Source organism: Penicillium longicatenatum (genome assembly GCF_028827895.1).
Source record: "Penicillium longicatenatum strain IBT 33135 chromosome Unknown contig_7_segment0_segment0, whole genome shotgun sequence".
Taxonomy (NCBI): domain Eukaryota; kingdom Fungi; phylum Ascomycota; class Eurotiomycetes; order Eurotiales; family Aspergillaceae; genus Penicillium; species Penicillium longicatenatum.
The window spans coordinates 3,687,730-3,704,863 of record NW_026643124.1 but is presented as its reverse complement, the minus strand read 5'-3'; the positions used below and the strand labels follow the sequence as shown (position 1 = coordinate 3,704,863).

Below are 17,134 nucleotides of genomic sequence, written 5' to 3'. Positions count from 1 at the left end.
ACTCCTAAAGTGGCGTCACTGGCATGTACGGTCCAATTTCAAAAAAAAAAAAAAAAAAAAAAAAAATGGTAAGATACCTGAGCAGGAATCAAAAAGCTAAACTTGTTGGGTTCAGTTAATAGTGGAGGCAGAGTTCGACAGTTGATGAAAATGTGTAAGTGAGGCGACTTTCTCAGGCTATACAATGCAACCTTCCAATGCTGATGGCAAGATTGAATTACATAAGCTGATAAACCTCAGCCAAGTCTAGGACTGCCCTGCCGCATAAGCCAAAGACCCCAAGAATAGTGTAGATGAGAGCCCCTGGAATAAATCTGTGATCTAATATTGAGACGATATGGAGAGTCTCGAATTGATTGATTGATTTGTAGTATTTTTGCCGAGAGCGGGTCACCAGGGTCTTGCGATGAGGGGATAATCCCTAGGGTTTTCAGGGTTCAATACCCCCCTTTCAAGGTAGATGAACAAAGTCATATGAGATTCCAAACTTGAATTTGAAGACATATTCGAACAAGAAATCAGGGTATGTAGGCCTGATCAGTTGTTCAGTGGATGGTGTTATAAATAGGCCCGATGTCTCACATGCCTTGACAGCCACCATGGCCAGTTTGGGCTTAGCCCCGCAATACATTTCAAACACCCTTTTCTTCCTCCTCACAAACTCTGCTTTGAACCATCTCTCACTTCTTGCTCATGTCGCTCGTTTGACTGCATCGTTCGCTGCTGGTTTTGCTTGAAGTTCGTTGGCCTTTGAGGCCTTTTGTTTCCCCACACAAACAGCTCATTCTCCGGTGATCGACGGAATTCAGGGTCCACCAGATCGTCCGGCGTGTCGGTTTTTCCTCCTCTACATCTTCTAGGTCGCTTGTCTCTACGGCAAACCGCTTCACAGGTATCCTTGCCAAGCCAAAGAAGGTTTGCCGGTTTTCCCTTGGACGTGGGCAGCAGTCTTTCGATCCCCAACAAAAACGATATCCACACTGTCAATCGGTGCAAGGGGTTGTTGATTCGGCTCTCTTTTCCGATCAGGGGGATCTTCGCTTTCCTACCAGTTTCCTGATTCATCTTCTTCTAATCGCTTGGTATCCTCCACGACGACCATCATCATGCGGCCTATTTTGAGCATTCTGTACACTTTTCTGCTGCTGGGGACGATTGCCGCGGCTTGGCCCTGGTCAAATTATGGGCAGGTATTCGGAGGTAACATGTTGGATAAACGTGCAGGTAAGTACAGTCTACTCTCGCGCTATTCGGACCTGCTGACTTCGTTCCTTAGACGAGACAAGCACAGCATCAACATCCGAACAAACAACCTCAGTCGCTTCCCAAACTTCTACCAAGTCCTCCAGTGAGACCGATACCTCTACCAACACCAAGACCGCCAGTGATGAAACAACGAGTGGTTCCACCACCACTGGTACATCTAAAAACACCAAGACAAAATCATCCACCACCACATCCTCGGTCTCGATCAACCCGGCTGCTGGCGCGGGTGGCATCTCCATGCTCACCCCGGACTCCACTACGACAACTTATTACAAGATCGGACAAAATATCACTTTCGTCTGGAACTACACCTCCGTCACCGTGTCCCCCACAGCTGTGGATGTTGTGGCATCCTGCAGCTTGAACAGTGCCACCTACACAGTGACTAAGAACATGAGCATGGAGGCCACTGGTACTGCCATCTGGGACACCGGCGAGTATGAGAAGACCGCAACTATCCCATTGTTGACTGCGAGCTACACGCTCTTCGTCTACGATGCGGACAAGTCTCTCAGTGACACGGCCAGCGCAGGCTACCTAGGCTCTGATACTGGATATTCCTTCGGGATGTACTTCACTCAGAGTCCCACATCACTGAGTGGTACGTTTACGTTCTTCCTCGCTCTTATTATCTGACGTGAAAGTCAACTAACAACTCATTAGGATTCTTCTGTGTCACTTGTAACGGTGCTTTATCTGACACGAACCGCCAAGGACTCAAATTCGTCGTCGGCATGGCTATGCTCACAGTCCTCTCCTTCACATGGTTTGCGGGCAGCTTTGGCCTCTTCTCCCTCTAAGGTCACCCTAGTTGGAGATAGAGCAACATGACCTTCTTATGGATATATTCTTTGGTTTAGGGCGTTATCCATCTCTTGACAGCGAAACATTACGATTAATAGCAAGGAAACGGCGTTTTTCATTTTCGGATATAAGGAGCTCGGCATGCATTCATGTTTCTTAAGCTTTTGGTTTTTTTGTTTCTTTTTTCTTTTTCACTGGAAAAATTGGCATCAAGTTTATATTTAATGATCATCACATTGAATAAAATCTCTACTAGAACAGGCGCCTGTGAATTTCAAACAATCTATGTTATCAAATATGTGCCCTTCTCCAATCACTTATGCGTCAGGTAGTTATACAAGCCGAGTACCCACCCAACTAGAGTAGAATATCTTGTATTGTCTGCCTCCTGCCTTCCAGGTGTCTGCTTGTTTGGGCCTCTGGTGCAATTTCCTTGCCAAATTTCAACCTTTATCCCTGCGACTCGTCGCTCGCTTAATACTGATTCTCACCTAGGCGAACTCCCTGAACCCCGTAGCTGATGAAGAGCCATATTGGATCATCATCTTAGTCGCAGCCTCTTTTTCATTGCGTAGAGGGTTTTTTTTCTTTTCTTTTGACCTTTCTTCCTTGACCTTTCTTTCGGGCTAGACAGTATTACCTGCTGCAAGTAATGAGACAAGAGCTCGTTTTAATGTTTCGGGTAGGTCTAGTTGACTTTCTTTCAACCGCGGTAGGATGTCATTGTGTCATTGTCCTGGTTGGATCTTCATTGTATTTGGTAAAACAGGATTTTAGCGTTGTTCCAACATGCCCCGATATTCATACACATTGAGTGATTTCTAGTCTAAAACTGTCTTGTTAGAGAATATAAACAAACATGTGAATCCTATGCATGGGAAAGAAACAAAGAAAGAAGGAAAAATGGAAGAAGAAAGGAAGCCAGAACCCTCCGGTATCATGTAGACTAGAGCCTTAATTGCCATGCATAAAAAATCAAGCATAATGTTGTACCAACATGGAACAACCAGCCGAAGAGAATAAAGCATACATACATGTTTGATCAGTTTCCCTTTGCTATATCAATTTCCAACCTCCCCAACCAACCAAACTAGATCAAGAACCGTTTTCAACTTAATATTTGCCTCCTCTCCTAAATTCTATTCCCTCTAAAACCGAAAGAGAAAGAAGAGTCATGGCGCCACAAACCCAGGCTCTAGGCTGGATCTGGCCCAAAGATCCTCGACCAGGAAACCCATCTAGCTGGCCACGACGCTGGCGCTTCCATGATGTCCTCACGAACAAGGGACCCGATATCTACGTCGGTGTTATTGGCGAAAAGACAAAGTCCTCGTCTTCCAGATCTGGATCGTCGTCTCTAGCGGGAGGATTGACACCCTCAACGACGCCATCTACCCGAAGCAAACAATCACCACAAAGAACGAACTGGGATCGGTGGGAAGATATCATTTCACCCAAATCCCTTAGTTCGGCTTCCGCCTCTTCTACCTCTTCTTCCTGGGCTACCACTTCCATTTCAACTTTGACTTCGACTTCGACTTCGACTTCGACTTCGACTTCGACTTCGGGCCGGGATAGTTCCAAACCCAAATCCAAGCCTAATATTGAAGTACCCTGGGCCCGTCGAGATGTTGACGAGCGCTACGATTACCGTCAACGGAAGTATACTGTTCCGGACCTGGGGACGTGGAGTCGTGTGGAGTATTGCACGGCACGAGGGAAGGGGGGATTGGTGCGTCATAAGAAAGGGACGGAGAAGCATTATGTGCCGAGGCGGTATTGGGATCAGAATGGGAATGAGTATCCGGCCAATTATTGGCATGATATCATTTATGGGGAGCATGATGATCACGAATTTGTGGATGAGGAGTGAGTTAATGGAGTGATAGGGTTTAGAATGGAAGGGCGTGATGATTTGCATTTTGATATTCCAATGGTGTTGCCTTTGGTCCTTTATTTGATTTTCCTTTCAATTAGAGATACCTGCTTGAGCGCAGCTCGGATGAAAGGCGTCGAAGGTGAAGAGACGAGATTTGTCGTCTGTTGGGGGTGGAGGGGATTGAGCGCAACGGATTGTTGGGAGTTGAGCCGCGTTGTTGGTGAGCTGGCCACACTTTATACAAGGTGTTTGCTTGATATCTGCATATGAAGCGATCATGTCCTTAAAAAAAAAAAATTAGTTAGAACCAATACAGAGACGACCAATCTTAAGTCTTTGTTCTGATTGACCGAGTAGAAACACATACCAGTAAGAAAGCAAGGTCCCACTTGCGCGGTCGGGAGTTCAAGCACTCAAGAACGGCTTGCTCTAGCTTTGTCGTAGTTCGACCTGGTGCTACTCTGCTCGATACCTGCCACCCAGACACAGCGGGTGAATTGTGGTCCTGCACACCCGCAACCAGGAAGACCATTCCGGCTCTTGAAAGCGCTATAGCCAGCGAAGTCTGATTCTGTCCCTTGATGACACGAACACCAGGAACATTCCGCTGCTCAAATCTTTCAATGACGGCAGTCCATTCTCCTTCCGATGATAAAGCCTTTGTTCGCTCGGCGTCTTCTTCTTCCCGTAACCGCTCGTCTTCCTTGGTCTTCTCAGCTTTGGTCAGCTCAGCAAGGAGAACATCGTAATCCTTCTCCCACATGCTGGTGGGTTGGAGAATTTGACCATTAGCCTCTCTCAAACGCGCCTCAACGTGAGCCCAAACAGGCTTCATCTCCGGACCGCGCCACATGGACTGGAACTGTTCAAGGCTGGCAAGTCGAGCATGAGCTGCATGTTCAAGATCATTGCGCAGAGCTGCCGGTGTCTCAGCGGCGGGATTGTTGGCCGAGACTGTGTTTGAACTTGATATTGGGACTATTGGTTCTAAAAGTCCAGCTGGGACGAACTGTCGGATTTCATGGATCTGGTGACGTTAGCCTTGGGCCATAATTTCTCGAAGCATACATTATCCACATGGAATGGAAGCATGGGAGATTGGTGATGTGCACAATGTGCGCAACACACTCACCTTGCGTTCGAGCTCTTGGAGCTTTGCTAGTGACGACACGAGTTGGATCTCAGACTCCCAGTTGACAGGTTTGGCGTTACTATTGCCAGATGATATTGTGCCTTGCATCCCGGCGGCTTGTCTTTCAATCTTCATAGGGAGAGAAGTAGCGGCTGAATTTCCCGCAGGAGCAGATGTTGGTGCGGTAGACATGATGTGAGAAAATGGGAAAGAAACCCTTCAGACCAACAGACCGTCCTCTCGAGCCAGGATTCGTCTGAACACAACAGCTGGGATTTTTGAGCAGGATTCAAACCTGCGGGGCCCCGCAAAACGGATATACTAGCCCACGCTGGGGATTTATAGCAATAGGCCTAGCCAAGTGAAGCGATCAACGTTTTTGAGGCGCTCCAGTAAATTGACAGCAAATTTATATGGGCGAATTGGTCGGAGCCGCTTGCATTATCCCAATGTGTTTCAGATACGGGGTCAGGCCCCAGAAACTTCACCTTAATTGACTGTCGGCGTTATTCACTGGGACGCCTGGCGAATGCGAGGGAGATGCGGGAGACAAAGCACAGCCACATTCACTATCTTAGGACCAGCCTCAGTGGCTGATCATTGGCCTGGAGGCCCCACCGCTTTATTGACCGCCCATGAAAGTTGACCCAACGAGTGTTGAGAGCCATCATCATTTGAGATGTTATAGAAATCCCGATTGGCAGACGCATTGGCAATGGCACGTTGTTTGACATCAACGACTAGAGCATTCAGGACACAAAAGAGAAGTGAAGTGGTGAAAGGTTGAAGAAAAGAGAACAATATATTTTATGACTAATTGGTGAATGATCTTGCTCTACGAATCATTCTCATATGTGGCCAGAAAACCAAATCACTTATCGTCGGCTAAGAAAAAACACCGAAAGTTTTCTGCTTGTAAGTTTTCAGTATATCAGAATCAAAACCTCATATTACAGTCCTGCAGACAGATAGCGAGAGCCTGGCAGAAATAAAAAGCGGTAAATTGATAAGGGCAGCCAAAGCAGTGATCTTGCTGCCTCACGCTAGACCAAATCAGGCTTTGATGATTCGCAAGGGCCTGATCTTCAGTCAAACTTGAGTATTCTACGAGAACCATGAGGGTACCTATTAGAAGTGCTTTTGATATTGTGTAAATAGTGATCGTGATTGTAGGCAAAATTCTGTCATCTTACTGCGTTAGTCGCATGTAGAAATTAGTACGCAGAAATCCGGACATCCCAGTCTGGATTATTTTACTTCTACAATGATGTCATAATATCAATATGGCCCCACTTAAGGATATCGGACAATTCTTTGGTTCACGTTGAGCTCCAAGATATTGAAATATTTCTTGGACATCCAAAATTCATCTCGGACCGAGTCATGCAAAGTTGTCTTAAGCTATCATACCCCATTCAGCAAAAGACCCAAAGAGTATGTCAGAATAAGTAGAAACATGGAGATTTCCTTCTTGAAGAGAGTGAATCAGTGTGTTCCAAATCTCGTTCCAAATCTCAGCGCTTGCTCATATTGTTTAAAATCGCACTGTAGTTTGTCGAACAAATAAAGAATATCTGCATATGTTGACAATCGGACAATGAAACGTTGACATTGAATGATGTTCGGTAATGTCTCAAGCCACAGTGTACCTTTGTTGGAGAGCTTCGTAGACTAGAACCGTCCACAAAGAGTAATTTCCCCTCAAGAATATATGAAATCGACCTGATTCAGATCAATGATGCCCAATCCAAACAAAATCCTACAACGGCAACCAACTTACATCTTTATTTACTCATGTAAGTTCCCTCATACAGAGTCTACACCAATCCCCGACCAGAAACAACGATAAAAAGAGATATGACTGACCACAGCACCACTGCTGAATTTGCCCAGTCAGCCTTTCCAATGCTCGCCCAGAGAACATATTGTGTAAGAACCCTACGAGATACATGTCAAAGATGCTTCCTCCGACTGGAAAAGTTCCCTGATCACCACTGTGTCTGGAGTGAGGGCCGCAAGAGATGCGGGCATTGCGGAGAAAGTCACCACCGCTGCATTCCGGTTAGTACAAATATATGAAGTTATCAGCGTGGATCTTTCGAGCTCACTCACTTATAGCTTCCCGAGGAGTTCCAAGATGAGGCCGAGAAGGTCATGCTCGGACCGGCCAGTGAGCTTTCCAGCTGTGTTCGTGCCATCCGCTGGAAGATTAGTAACCGCACCCGAAGAATCAACAGGGAGAGGGCATTAGAGGCGGGTGCTGCCACTCCTACTACAGAGACCGAAACCGAGAGTGACGACGAGGACAATGACGAGGACGAGCGCAATGACCCGGATTTTGCAGTCGACGAGTATCTTTACAGCTCCGATGAGACGTATGAGAACTCTGAGGTGGACGCCGCTTCAGAGGAACAACTTCACAGTTCCCTTACTTCAGTTGCAGAGTATGAAGATAGTGAGATAGATGTTGCAGCCGAGGAGCAGCTTCAAATATCTCTTTCTGAAGAAGCCTAAGAACCGGAATTGAAGCAAGTAATGGTGTCATGGCACAGTCTGGGCCGTTCAGAGCGATGAGAATGGAAAAAATTGTAGATTGATTGAGGTGAACCCATTGCTGCGTTTTCAACACATCGGTTGTATCATTTTGCAGGGTAAAATTATCATAGATTTCATAGACGAAGTTGTACAATTGACCTTTACATATCCATTCAGAAATTCCAAGGCTGCTGCAACTCCAACTTCTCTCCTCGATTGGTACCTAGCCAAGTTGTGCTCAAGGATAACACTATACTACGCGTTCCGCATCTGATGTCTGGTCGGGCGTGGTTGCACCTTCCTATCATAGAACGTTAATTCCGTTGCAGGTAAGCTAGGCGCCGGAAATACCTTTAGTCCGCGATATCTGCCACATCAGGAATCTGCAACCCCGTTCGGGTGTTGCCGATCGGCACTCATCCAGTTCCCATGTAAAGCCACCCCTGCCGAGGGGCCTTTGGCTACCCCACACAAGTGCCTCTCGCCCAGATTTCGCGTAAATGGCATCTCCAGATTCTCCAGAGTGAATGACAGGGTCCACCGTGGACCCTGAACACACGACATCAATTGGATCATGCGAAACTCTAATCTGCGCGATGATGCAGTTCGGCTGCGTTTCAGCCCGAACAGGAGCTTGTTCCTGATGCCAACGGACGGGTATAAGACGCCAAGTTGCCCTCGAAAGCAGATATGGGGGCTTCAAATTACCAGAGGACTTTTGGAATTTATACATCATGCGCTCCTGGTTTGGACGGGGCAAATCTCTTCAGGCGGCCGTTACGGCATGCTGTCTCGTGGCTTTCATTTTGTTTGGATATGATCAAGGAGTCTTCAGCAGCATCGTAACCAATGAAGATTGGATGAGGCAGTTCAATTATCCCAATGACTCTGAAGAGGGAATCATCGTCAGCTGCTATAATCTGGGTTGTCTTTTGGGATGTTTCAGTAAGTAGGACCCCCACTCACAGATTCCGCTTACTGACATGGCCAAGTCAATTTCTTCGTGGGAGAGACCCTGGGTCGTCGGAGAACGATGTGGCTCGCAATGGCTATTGTTATTGTAGGCGCAATTTTGCAGACTACTGCGTTTACAGTGCCTCATTTGGTGATCGGACGACTTATTACCGGTGCAGGGACAGGAATTAAGACATCTACTGTGCCCATGTAAGTTGTTCCATACTCGATTATCTACTGACTGGATGATGCTAACCTTTACTAGGTACCAAGCAGAAATGTGCGACGGCAAAACACGAGGTCGACTCATCTCCTCCGAGGTTCTTTTCACCGCTGTTGGCATCTGCATCGCATACTGGTTTGATTTCGGCATGTCCTACGCTGGGGGCCCGATTGCCTGGCGTCTTCCGATCGCTGTCCAAATAATCTTCGCCATCTTTGTCATTGTGCTCATTTTCGGTCTGCCGGAGTCTCCTCGCTGGCTCATGAACCATGGGCGAGAAGATGAGGCCTTGGATGTTCTCTGTGCAGTTTATGACTTGGAAGAGCATGACGAGTACATCATCAAGGAGCGCCGTGCAATTCAGTCTGCTATCGAAGTGGAAAGCTCTGCCAGCAAGCAGTCGATGTGGAAGATCTTCCGCAATGACGAAGTCAAGACTGGCCAAAGAGTTCTTCTTGCCTGGGGAATGCAGCTCATGAACCAAGTTGGAGGAATCAATATGATCGTTTATTATGTGCCGAGTAAGTGCTCTCTGCTCACTCACTGGGCTACAGGTACTGACTGAATGGTTTCCATTTTAGCTGTTTTGCAAAAGAATGTTGGGCTGACAGGAAAGCTCCCTTCGATCTTGGGTGGATGCATCGAAGTCATGTTCATGATAGGCTCTCTTCTTCCAGCCTTTATGTTGGACCGTATGGGTCGGCGACGGACAATGATGATAGGATCCTTCGGCTTGGGCGTATGTATGCTCATGATCGCAGCTCTCCTATCGCAGGTTGACGAGCCCAACGGAAAGAATTATGCCTCAGCCTCAGTTGCGTTCTTCTTCTTGTATATGCTCATTCATGGCATGTCTATCAATTCTGTACCTTGGGTATATGTCCCAGAAATTCTACCGTTGGAAGCTCGAACCAAGGGAACAGCCATTGGTGTCAGCTCCAACTGGCTTTGGAACTTCACTGTGGTCATGATCACGCCTGTCATTATCAACCGCATCCAGTGGAAGGCATACCTGATCTTCATGATCACGAACTTTATCTTCATCCCGGTCATCTATTTCTTCTATCCCGAGACCGGCAATCTGCGTCTGGAGGATGTTGATTTAATCTTCTCCCGGGGTGGAGACCCAGTGAAACAGGCACGAATGATGGCTGCGGAACTCAAAGCGCACGGCCAAATTGAGTCTGAGGAGCAAATTGACGAGAAAGAGATTGATGGCGTCGGAGTGGAACATATCTAATGACATGCCGTGGAACTTCCTAACGCTGGAGAACTACGTACTTAGACTATGGCTGGTCCAAGGGTGGGATAGGGGACCCTGGATGCGTCTTCTCCCGAGGTCCACCTTGTATATAGAAAAACACGAGTTTCTTAGATTGATTATGAAATGCATATTCAATTTCACAACACCGAAATACCCTCATGATCAGGTCCCCAAATGAATCTCAGACTTCACGTCTCCATTAAAAAATGACATCACACCAGCACCCATACTCGCCTCGCTAAACAGCCTAGAAAATCACACAACCATCTAGTCAAGACCGAGCGGCCTTAGGAGGGTACTTCTTCCCATCCTTCTCGACCTGAGGAGTGCAGGCGCACCACTCGCTCTCAGGCACTGAGTCCATAACGGACGGGATGTGGGCGCCACAACCCCACCAAGACACCTTGTCTGGGGACTGATTAGCCGTGATCGGATGTATGAAATTCCAAGATCTGCAAACTTACTGCAGGTGGAGCACTGAGCCTTCATGCACATTTTGAAGGGATTTGTTTAAAGTTTGAGAGGAACTTGTATAGATACCCGTGGATATAGGTAAAAGCGTAGATCTTGACAAAATAGGATTGATAACGGGAGAGCGGAAAGTGCTTTTATATGGGTTCTCGGTCCGTCTGCAATCTTAGTCATGAACGCCGATGAAGAAGCCCGAAAGCCCGATCGCGTATCAGTGATCCCCTGATGACGGCATGATTGGACATAAAAAAGTAGATACGGGATTCTCTAGAATGCATCGTTCACATCAGAACTGCTTTGAATTTACTTGCTGTCTGATAGAAATTGTGGTCGATGAAAGGAAATTACTCAAGCGAGTTGGCCACCGGTGGGGCAAAACGTGGGGTGAAACCCGAGCTTTTGACTCCGGGAATGCAAGTCGGGCACCATATTCCAGCCTAGATTCTTCGCAACGCAAGATAGAACCCCGCATCCATAGGAACAGGCACAAAGAATTTGACAACGGCTACAATGACTGTTATCGCCGTCGCCGGGGGATCGGGAGGGGTGGGCAAGACCCTTGTCGAGAGATTGATGCAAGAACCCAAGTTTAAAGTCATCGTGCTCTCTCGTCAAGTAAGGAATATTCGCTCCCATGAGTAAACCAATTACTGACGAATCAAAGTCGACGCAAGAATCAGCTTTCCCTGAAATCCCGATTGTGCAGATCAACTACGATGATGTTCAGTCGATAGCGAAGACCCTTGATAGTCACAATGTTCACACTATCATATCTGCTATCGGCCTTATCTCCGATGAGACCAGTCAATCTCAATTAAACCTCATTGATGCGGCCGAGTTATCTGCAACAATCAAGCGATTCATTCCAAGTGAATTCTCGTTTATTCAAACATCAGAGTGAGCACAAAACTACCACTCGCCGTGTTCAACCCGCTAATATTTCCGATGACAGTCTTCTCCCGATAGATCCAAGTATTCAATACTGGCTTGATGCTGCCAATCGTCTGAAAAACAGCTCGCTGAAGTACACTCGTGTCATCCCGGGTTACTTCATGGACTACTGGGGCATGCCGCATGTCCAAACCAATCTGCAGCCCTACACTTTCGGAATCAACATCGCCAAGCGCGAAGCCGCAATACCTGGTGATGGTAATGATGTAATCTGTATGACCTACACGCACGATATGGCGAAATACGTGATCAAAGTCCTCGATCTCGACGAATGGCCTGAATTTAGCATAATTGTGGGCGATGAAGTCACCTATAATCAGATCTTGAGCATGGCGGAAGAAATCACGGGTAAGATGGTCCTCTTGTCTCTCAAATTCAATAGTCACTAAACTCAAACAGGTACAAAGTTCAAAGTGACATACGATAGCATTGAACAAATTAACACAGGGGATGTCACTGTACCACCGAGTCTGGATGATACAGCAAATGACTCAATCGATGAACTGAAAGAGGTCACAGCGCTGTGTAGCAGGCTCATTGTGAATGGTGTCTTCCAGTTTCCTAAGGAGAACCGGCTCAATGCTCGATTCCCGGATGTGCGACCCATCACGATGAGAGAATTACTGGAGAAATGCTGGAAGGGCAGGTAAACAGCAAATCAAAATTCACTCGTAATACAAATTGCGTCAATAGCAAACTGGCAAATTGTTCCACCAACATAACGTATCTCGAGAAGCTTCGTAATTGGCCAAAATGCGCGTCCGTTCACAAAAGCCACCAACAAAATTCAATTAAACTACTTAGCACAGCTCGCAGGGTTGACCACACCGATACACACATTGCGACCGGGAATGAGATTCGAGCACCAGGGGTTGATATCAGGGTTCCAGCACAGCAGCTGGCCCATGGTGAAGGTATTTTGGTTCTGGGAGACAATGTCCCAGCATGTATCTCCTTGTTGCACCTTATAGAACTGGGTACCTGAATGAAAGTGTGAGATTTCGTAACAACTGGAAAGGTTTTCGGATCAACTAACAACTAGGCGCATAGCGGTCTGAGGAATCACTCGTTTTTTCTGAGTTTGGTTCCACGGGCACAGACAGGGCTAGAGAGGCGAGGCCTAGCCAGACAATAGCCCGGGTATATGAGTGGACCATGGTGGCGTTTTGACTGGAAAAGGATGAGTTGAAAGAGGTGTCAAATGGTTAATGAATGATGAAGATGAAGGTTAGTGGTGAATGATTTATTATGAGCTCCTCTTGTGGCTGCTTTTATACCTGAAAACTTGACGATGCATGGATTATCCAATCCCCAGATAGCTGAATTCCAACATGCTCCATCGTATGACACTTAGAAGAAGGCTAGATACTGCCAGCTTACCAGTGAAAAATATCTCATAGCGAGGTGGACGCCAGTGATTTTGGACGAGCTCAGGTTACAGCGACTCGTGGTACAATCATATATGACACTATAAAAAGAACACATCTTAAGGTCTCAGTTCCCGTAAAATAGGTAATGGCGCTAAAACAAAACCAATAATAAGAGCCACGTCTTGTCAGCCAGCCAATGTATGAGTCTCACACTGTTTACACACGAATGTCTCGGGAAGACTAAGTATGATTTCCGGTTGTTCAACAGTTACATTGCACCTGAAGTATAAAAGATGGATAGCTGTTGGGGTGTTGTTACCTTCTGCAGGCAAACCTGACCTCCAATGCATGGGTTTGGTAGTACCTTCGCTTAATGAGGATGCCGTCATGACACAAGCTTGGGGCATAAGCTCAGGGGCTCGTTTAGGAACGATTGTGTTACTGCCACAGTCTGTACTACATTCGATAAATTCAAGTTCCAGGCACGGCTTTGAAGGAGATTAGACTCATTTAAAGCTTGAGATGCAGGATGAGTCGGGATTGAAATAGTCATATTTCTTTAGCTTGGATATACTGTGTACCACGATACGGTCATTTCGTGCATAGAAATCTCGATTTGCCCTAACTTAGGATTTGCCCTAACTTAGACATGTCTCTGAATAATTGAAATGAGAGAGCGCACAATCTTTGTACGTGGTTCTACAGAGCTAAATTTGCTCATCTGATAGTTTCCGATCGATAACGAAGTCCGAGATCATCTTTGCTGGATCTAGAGCTGGCTAAAATCTATTATAAAATTGCATCACGCCACAGCCTGCTGGACGCAAATTCCTGGCAACGTGTTTGAAAAACTTGTCCCCATTAATAATTCCTCCTGTGACACTTGGTTGAATTATAGTAGACTTCTTCTACTATTCCACCCTTTTCCGGTTTGATCATGGTTTACTTCGCAACCTTGGTAATGGCCATTAAATAAAGCTGATTGATGCCCCGCTTTGCGTATAGGCTATGAAGTAGATCCTTTACCTGGTTGAAATGTGTACATCTATCAGACCAAGTCAGATTCAAGCTAAGTAACTTAGGTTTCGTGTTTGGATGACACATCCAGAGTGGGGGCCATACCCCCTCTCCAAAACAGCAACACAGCAACATCTGTCCTTTAGTAGATGTGCCCCCAGTGAGAAACCGGAATTCACACATAAAATGTCATCACTCCCTACAGTAGTGCTGGTACACGGGGCCTGGCACACCCCGGCCAATTATTCGGACTATGTGAACGCCCTCCAAAAACAGGGATTCCAAGTCCATTGCCCCCGGCTGCCAACAAGCAGTAGCGCCCGACCACCAACAGCATTCCACCCCGAAGACGTCGCCTGCGTCAGAGAACTAGTTAAAACGCTTATTGACGATGATCAGCGTGTTCTCATGATCATGCACTCGTACGGCGGCGCCGTCGGATCCAGTGCCGTGGAGGGTCTATCATTCTCCGAACGGAAAGCATCCGGTAAACCGGGCGGGGTTATCCATTTACTGTATTTGTGTGCATACATTCTACCCACCGGGTACTCTGTTTGGAATATCGTGCAGGAAGCCAAGTTTGAACAGGTGTTGGAAGGGTATATGGATACCACGACAGATGGCTTGACGATGCCCAAAGACCCGGGATTTGCTCTTTTCAGCGGAAGAGTAGATCAGGCTACTGTTGACAGAGCAGTGGAGAGTTTGGTGTGGTTCCCGGTGCAGGCTTTGAAGGATCCGATGACAGGATGCGCTTGGAGAACTATTCCTGCAACTTATATTCGCACATTGCAGGATTATGGGGTTCCAGCTCTTTATCAAGATATCATGTTGGCAAAGGTTCAAGAGGAGGGGGTTAATGTAAAAACTGAGGTTTTTGATGCGGATCATAGTATTTTTATTACTATGGAGAAGGAGATGGTTCAGGCTGCGATTAATGCAGCTGCTGATGAAAGAAACACGATGTGAAAATGAGGATGTTATTCAATCTGAAGTACCTGGGGTGTGGATAGAGTTTAGATCAGACATTAAGAATGTATATTCGAGCTTCTTGTCAAGAAACAGCTAGAACAGCAACTGCCCAGGAGTTCATAGTGACAAAATACGTCCCATTCTCACTATGAACCTTCGTGGTTGCCGTCTTAATTTCCATCTGATAAGGCTGATTGCCTTGAAACTGCGATCCGGAGAGCATTTCTAACCTCCCTGAACTTGTTTCAGGAATGCTGATGGTGACGTTCTGCTCCTTCGACCCATAATTCGCCAGCTTCACGTAATATTGTGACTCCGTCTTCGTAGCCACCCAATAGAGAGGTCCAAAGTCGGCCGACGAATTGATCTGAAGAACTGTGTCTCCTTTATTGGAAGCAAACATTTGCTGAACGTAGTAAGATGTCGACGGCGTGATTGACCCAGGAGTTGAATTGAACCCATAAAGCGTTGGCTGGGGTTTTATACCAGCAATTAGTGTGGGATATAAGCGATCAATTCTTTTGATATCACTTACCGACCATGCTATCAACCCGAAATGCTCCAACATAGGTGCATATGCTGCCATCGTAACAATATCACTGTTCCGCTCCATGCCCATCATGTATATAGCCTCGCTACAGCTGCCTTGCATATATGACCAATATGTACCCTTCGCGTTAGATGTATTCCGACATCCATACTCACCTACCATGACAGGTTGATCTCGAGGCTGGTTATCATACTGATTGAACAATGCCACAAAGTCATCCGGCATACGATACAAGTGCAGGTCAATGATGACACCCGTAGGTAGCGGTGAAGGTAGACAGGAGTAGTTGCCATTCGAGGCAACGAGCGTGATATTGGGATATTTGTCATGGATAGCCTTATAAATCTGGTTGAAGCGATCGGGGTAGGTATCACAACCACCCGTGAGGTCGTCTTCGTTCCCGATTTCGATATAATCGATCTTCCATGGATCCTCGCGACCATTCTGGGCCCGTAACTTTCCAAAGTCGGTTGATGTATTACCGAGGAGGTACTCCAGCTCGTTCATGATATCATCGACAAATGGATGAAGGTCGGAGCCTGAGACAATCCCGCCGTATGACTTGCCTGACCAGAGAGCCAGCAAAGGTGACATATTCATGTCTTCACACCACCATAGATACTCATCAAGACCCAGGGCATCGGTGTTGGGATAGAACCAGTCGCTGTTTCGTCCCGGTCGGTCAACTAGAGGTCCGATTGTTCTATTCCATTTCCACCGGTTGTCGATCTCTAGACCCTCGATGTTATTTCCCCCTGGAAATCGAAGGAACTTGAATCCAACTTTCTCAAGGAATATTGCCAGATCTTCGCGCAATCCATTCTCCCGATCCTGATATCTTGGTGGGAACAGCTGAATGTATCCAAAGTTTAATGAGCTTCCAGCAACTTTCGAGCCATCGAATGTCAAGTGCCACTCATTTTCTCCATCAGGGGATAGTGTGGAGTTGAAAGTCGTCTCAAATTGGGTGAATTTAGCATCTGTGCTTTCAACAGTCAGGTTGTGGTCGGCATAAACGATGCCATTGTTCGACCCAACAAGCTGAAGATTGATCGTTCCCGAGTAGTATCCCATCATCCAGAATGAGCTGGTGTATGTAGAATTCAGGGCTGGAACTCCATTATAGCCTGTGTTCGCAAAACCAACATACTCCGTTGTATTCTCTGGAACCGAGACAGAAATCGAAGACGTAATGGCGTCGCTCACAGGATGATCTTTATCTTGGAAGATCATTACATCCCCTACGGGTGCGTATGCCGTCAATCCAAGGCTGTCTCCCTGGAAGCCATTATTCTGGAGTAGCTGTCCATGGATTCCACCATCACCTGTATGTGTTAGGAACACCTGTGGACCGTGGTGTGAAAGAAAGTGGCGTACCTGAATGATCCATTTCCTAGATAAAAAGTCAGCGTTTTGGAGCAGAACAAGTTCGGTTCTCTAACCTCGAACATGATTCCATAGAGCAAGGGGCTTGATTTATTTCCGCCTTCTCGGGAAACTGATAGTTCAACTGGATCGGCGGCTTGGGTCACACATAAAGTAGTGAGTATTGTTAAGCCCCAAGGCACATATGGTATTGACGCTAGCCACATTGTGGCAGAATCCAGCAAGTGAAGGAAGAAAAAATTTGCAACGAATATATTTTGCGGATATCCAGGGGTTAATAAAACGAGTCATTGTCCTAGGGTAGGAGTCGTTCGATGGAGCTCCACAATGAATCATGGAACTGTTCACCAGGGGCCACAA

The 17,134-nt window shown here is 46.6% G+C and overlaps 10 protein-coding genes across 10 annotated transcripts; 6 read left to right on the top strand and 4 right to left on the bottom strand.

Moving 5' to 3' along the window:
* Window positions 1–1,106: 1,106 nt before the first annotated feature.
* On the top strand, window positions 1,107–2,066 carry N7484_011650 (uncharacterized protein; the record flags this gene model as incomplete). The annotated part of the gene is made up of 3 exons (XM_057122037.1): window positions 1,107–1,224; window positions 1,277–1,867; window positions 1,930–2,066. 3 exons carry the CDS (start codon window positions 1,107–1,109, stop codon window positions 2,064–2,066), a joined length of 846 nt encoding a protein of 281 aa, XP_056967791.1.
* A 1,178-nt stretch (window positions 2,067–3,244) lies between these two features.
* Window positions 3,245–3,943, top strand: N7484_011649 (uncharacterized protein; the record flags this gene model as incomplete). Its single annotated transcript, XM_057122036.1, has 1 exon — window positions 3,245–3,943. One exon carries the CDS (start codon window positions 3,245–3,247, stop codon window positions 3,941–3,943), a length of 699 nt encoding a protein of 232 aa, XP_056967790.1.
* Window positions 3,944–4,039: 96 nt separating this feature from the next.
* N7484_011648 (RNA polymerase II mediator complex subunit MED27 domain-containing protein) lies at window positions 4,040–5,273 on the bottom strand (the record flags this gene model as incomplete). The annotated part of the gene is made up of 3 exons (XM_057122035.1): window positions 4,040–4,231; window positions 4,317–4,976; window positions 5,082–5,273. The coding sequence occupies 3 exons, from the start codon at window positions 5,271–5,273 to the stop codon at window positions 4,040–4,042; spliced, it is 1,044 nt and encodes a 347-aa protein (XP_056967789.1).
* Window positions 5,274–6,816: 1,543 nt separating this feature from the next.
* N7484_011647 (uncharacterized protein) lies at window positions 6,817–7,595 on the top strand (the record flags this gene model as incomplete). Its single annotated transcript, XM_057122034.1, has 3 exons — window positions 6,817–6,877; window positions 7,040–7,146; window positions 7,200–7,595. 3 exons carry the CDS (start codon window positions 6,817–6,819, stop codon window positions 7,593–7,595), a joined length of 564 nt encoding a protein of 187 aa, XP_056967788.1.
* A 755-nt stretch (window positions 7,596–8,350) lies between these two features.
* Window positions 8,351–10,033, top strand: N7484_011646 (putative MFS sugar transporter; the record flags this gene model as incomplete). The annotated part of the gene is made up of 4 exons (XM_057122033.1): window positions 8,351–8,561; window positions 8,609–8,780; window positions 8,836–9,314; window positions 9,375–10,033. 4 exons carry the CDS (start codon window positions 8,351–8,353, stop codon window positions 10,031–10,033), a joined length of 1,521 nt encoding a protein of 506 aa, XP_056967787.1.
* A 295-nt stretch (window positions 10,034–10,328) lies between these two features.
* Window positions 10,329–10,552, bottom strand: N7484_011645 (uncharacterized protein; the record flags this gene model as incomplete). The annotated part of the gene is made up of 2 exons (XM_057122032.1): window positions 10,329–10,465; window positions 10,522–10,552. The coding sequence occupies 2 exons, from the start codon at window positions 10,550–10,552 to the stop codon at window positions 10,329–10,331; spliced, it is 168 nt and encodes a 55-aa protein (XP_056967786.1).
* Window positions 10,553–11,038: 486 nt separating this feature from the next.
* On the top strand, window positions 11,039–12,123 carry N7484_011644 (uncharacterized protein; the record flags this gene model as incomplete). The annotated part of the gene is made up of 4 exons (XM_057122031.1): window positions 11,039–11,143; window positions 11,193–11,425; window positions 11,481–11,827; window positions 11,879–12,123. Coding segments are annotated over 4 exons (930 nt in total), but the record flags the coding sequence as incomplete, so codon positions are not given.
* Window positions 12,124–12,275: 152 nt separating this feature from the next.
* N7484_011643 (LysM peptidoglycan-binding domain-containing protein) lies at window positions 12,276–12,636 on the bottom strand (the record flags this gene model as incomplete). Its single annotated transcript, XM_057122030.1, has 2 exons — window positions 12,276–12,460; window positions 12,516–12,636. The coding sequence occupies 2 exons, from the start codon at window positions 12,634–12,636 to the stop codon at window positions 12,276–12,278; spliced, it is 306 nt and encodes a 101-aa protein (XP_056967784.1).
* A 1,416-nt stretch (window positions 12,637–14,052) lies between these two features.
* N7484_011642 (alpha/beta hydrolase) lies at window positions 14,053–14,835 on the top strand (the record flags this gene model as incomplete). The annotated part of the gene is made up of 1 exon (XM_057122029.1): window positions 14,053–14,835. The coding sequence occupies one exon, from the start codon at window positions 14,053–14,055 to the stop codon at window positions 14,833–14,835; it is 783 nt and encodes a 260-aa protein (XP_056967783.1).
* Window positions 14,836–14,920: 85 nt separating this feature from the next.
* N7484_011641 (Glycoside hydrolase superfamily) lies at window positions 14,921–16,980 on the bottom strand (the record flags this gene model as incomplete). Its single annotated transcript, XM_057122028.1, has 4 exons — window positions 14,921–15,310; window positions 15,374–16,713; window positions 16,766–16,781; window positions 16,831–16,980. The coding sequence occupies 4 exons, from the start codon at window positions 16,978–16,980 to the stop codon at window positions 14,921–14,923; spliced, it is 1,896 nt and encodes a 631-aa protein (XP_056967782.1).
* Window positions 16,981–17,134: the final 154 nt, after the last annotated feature.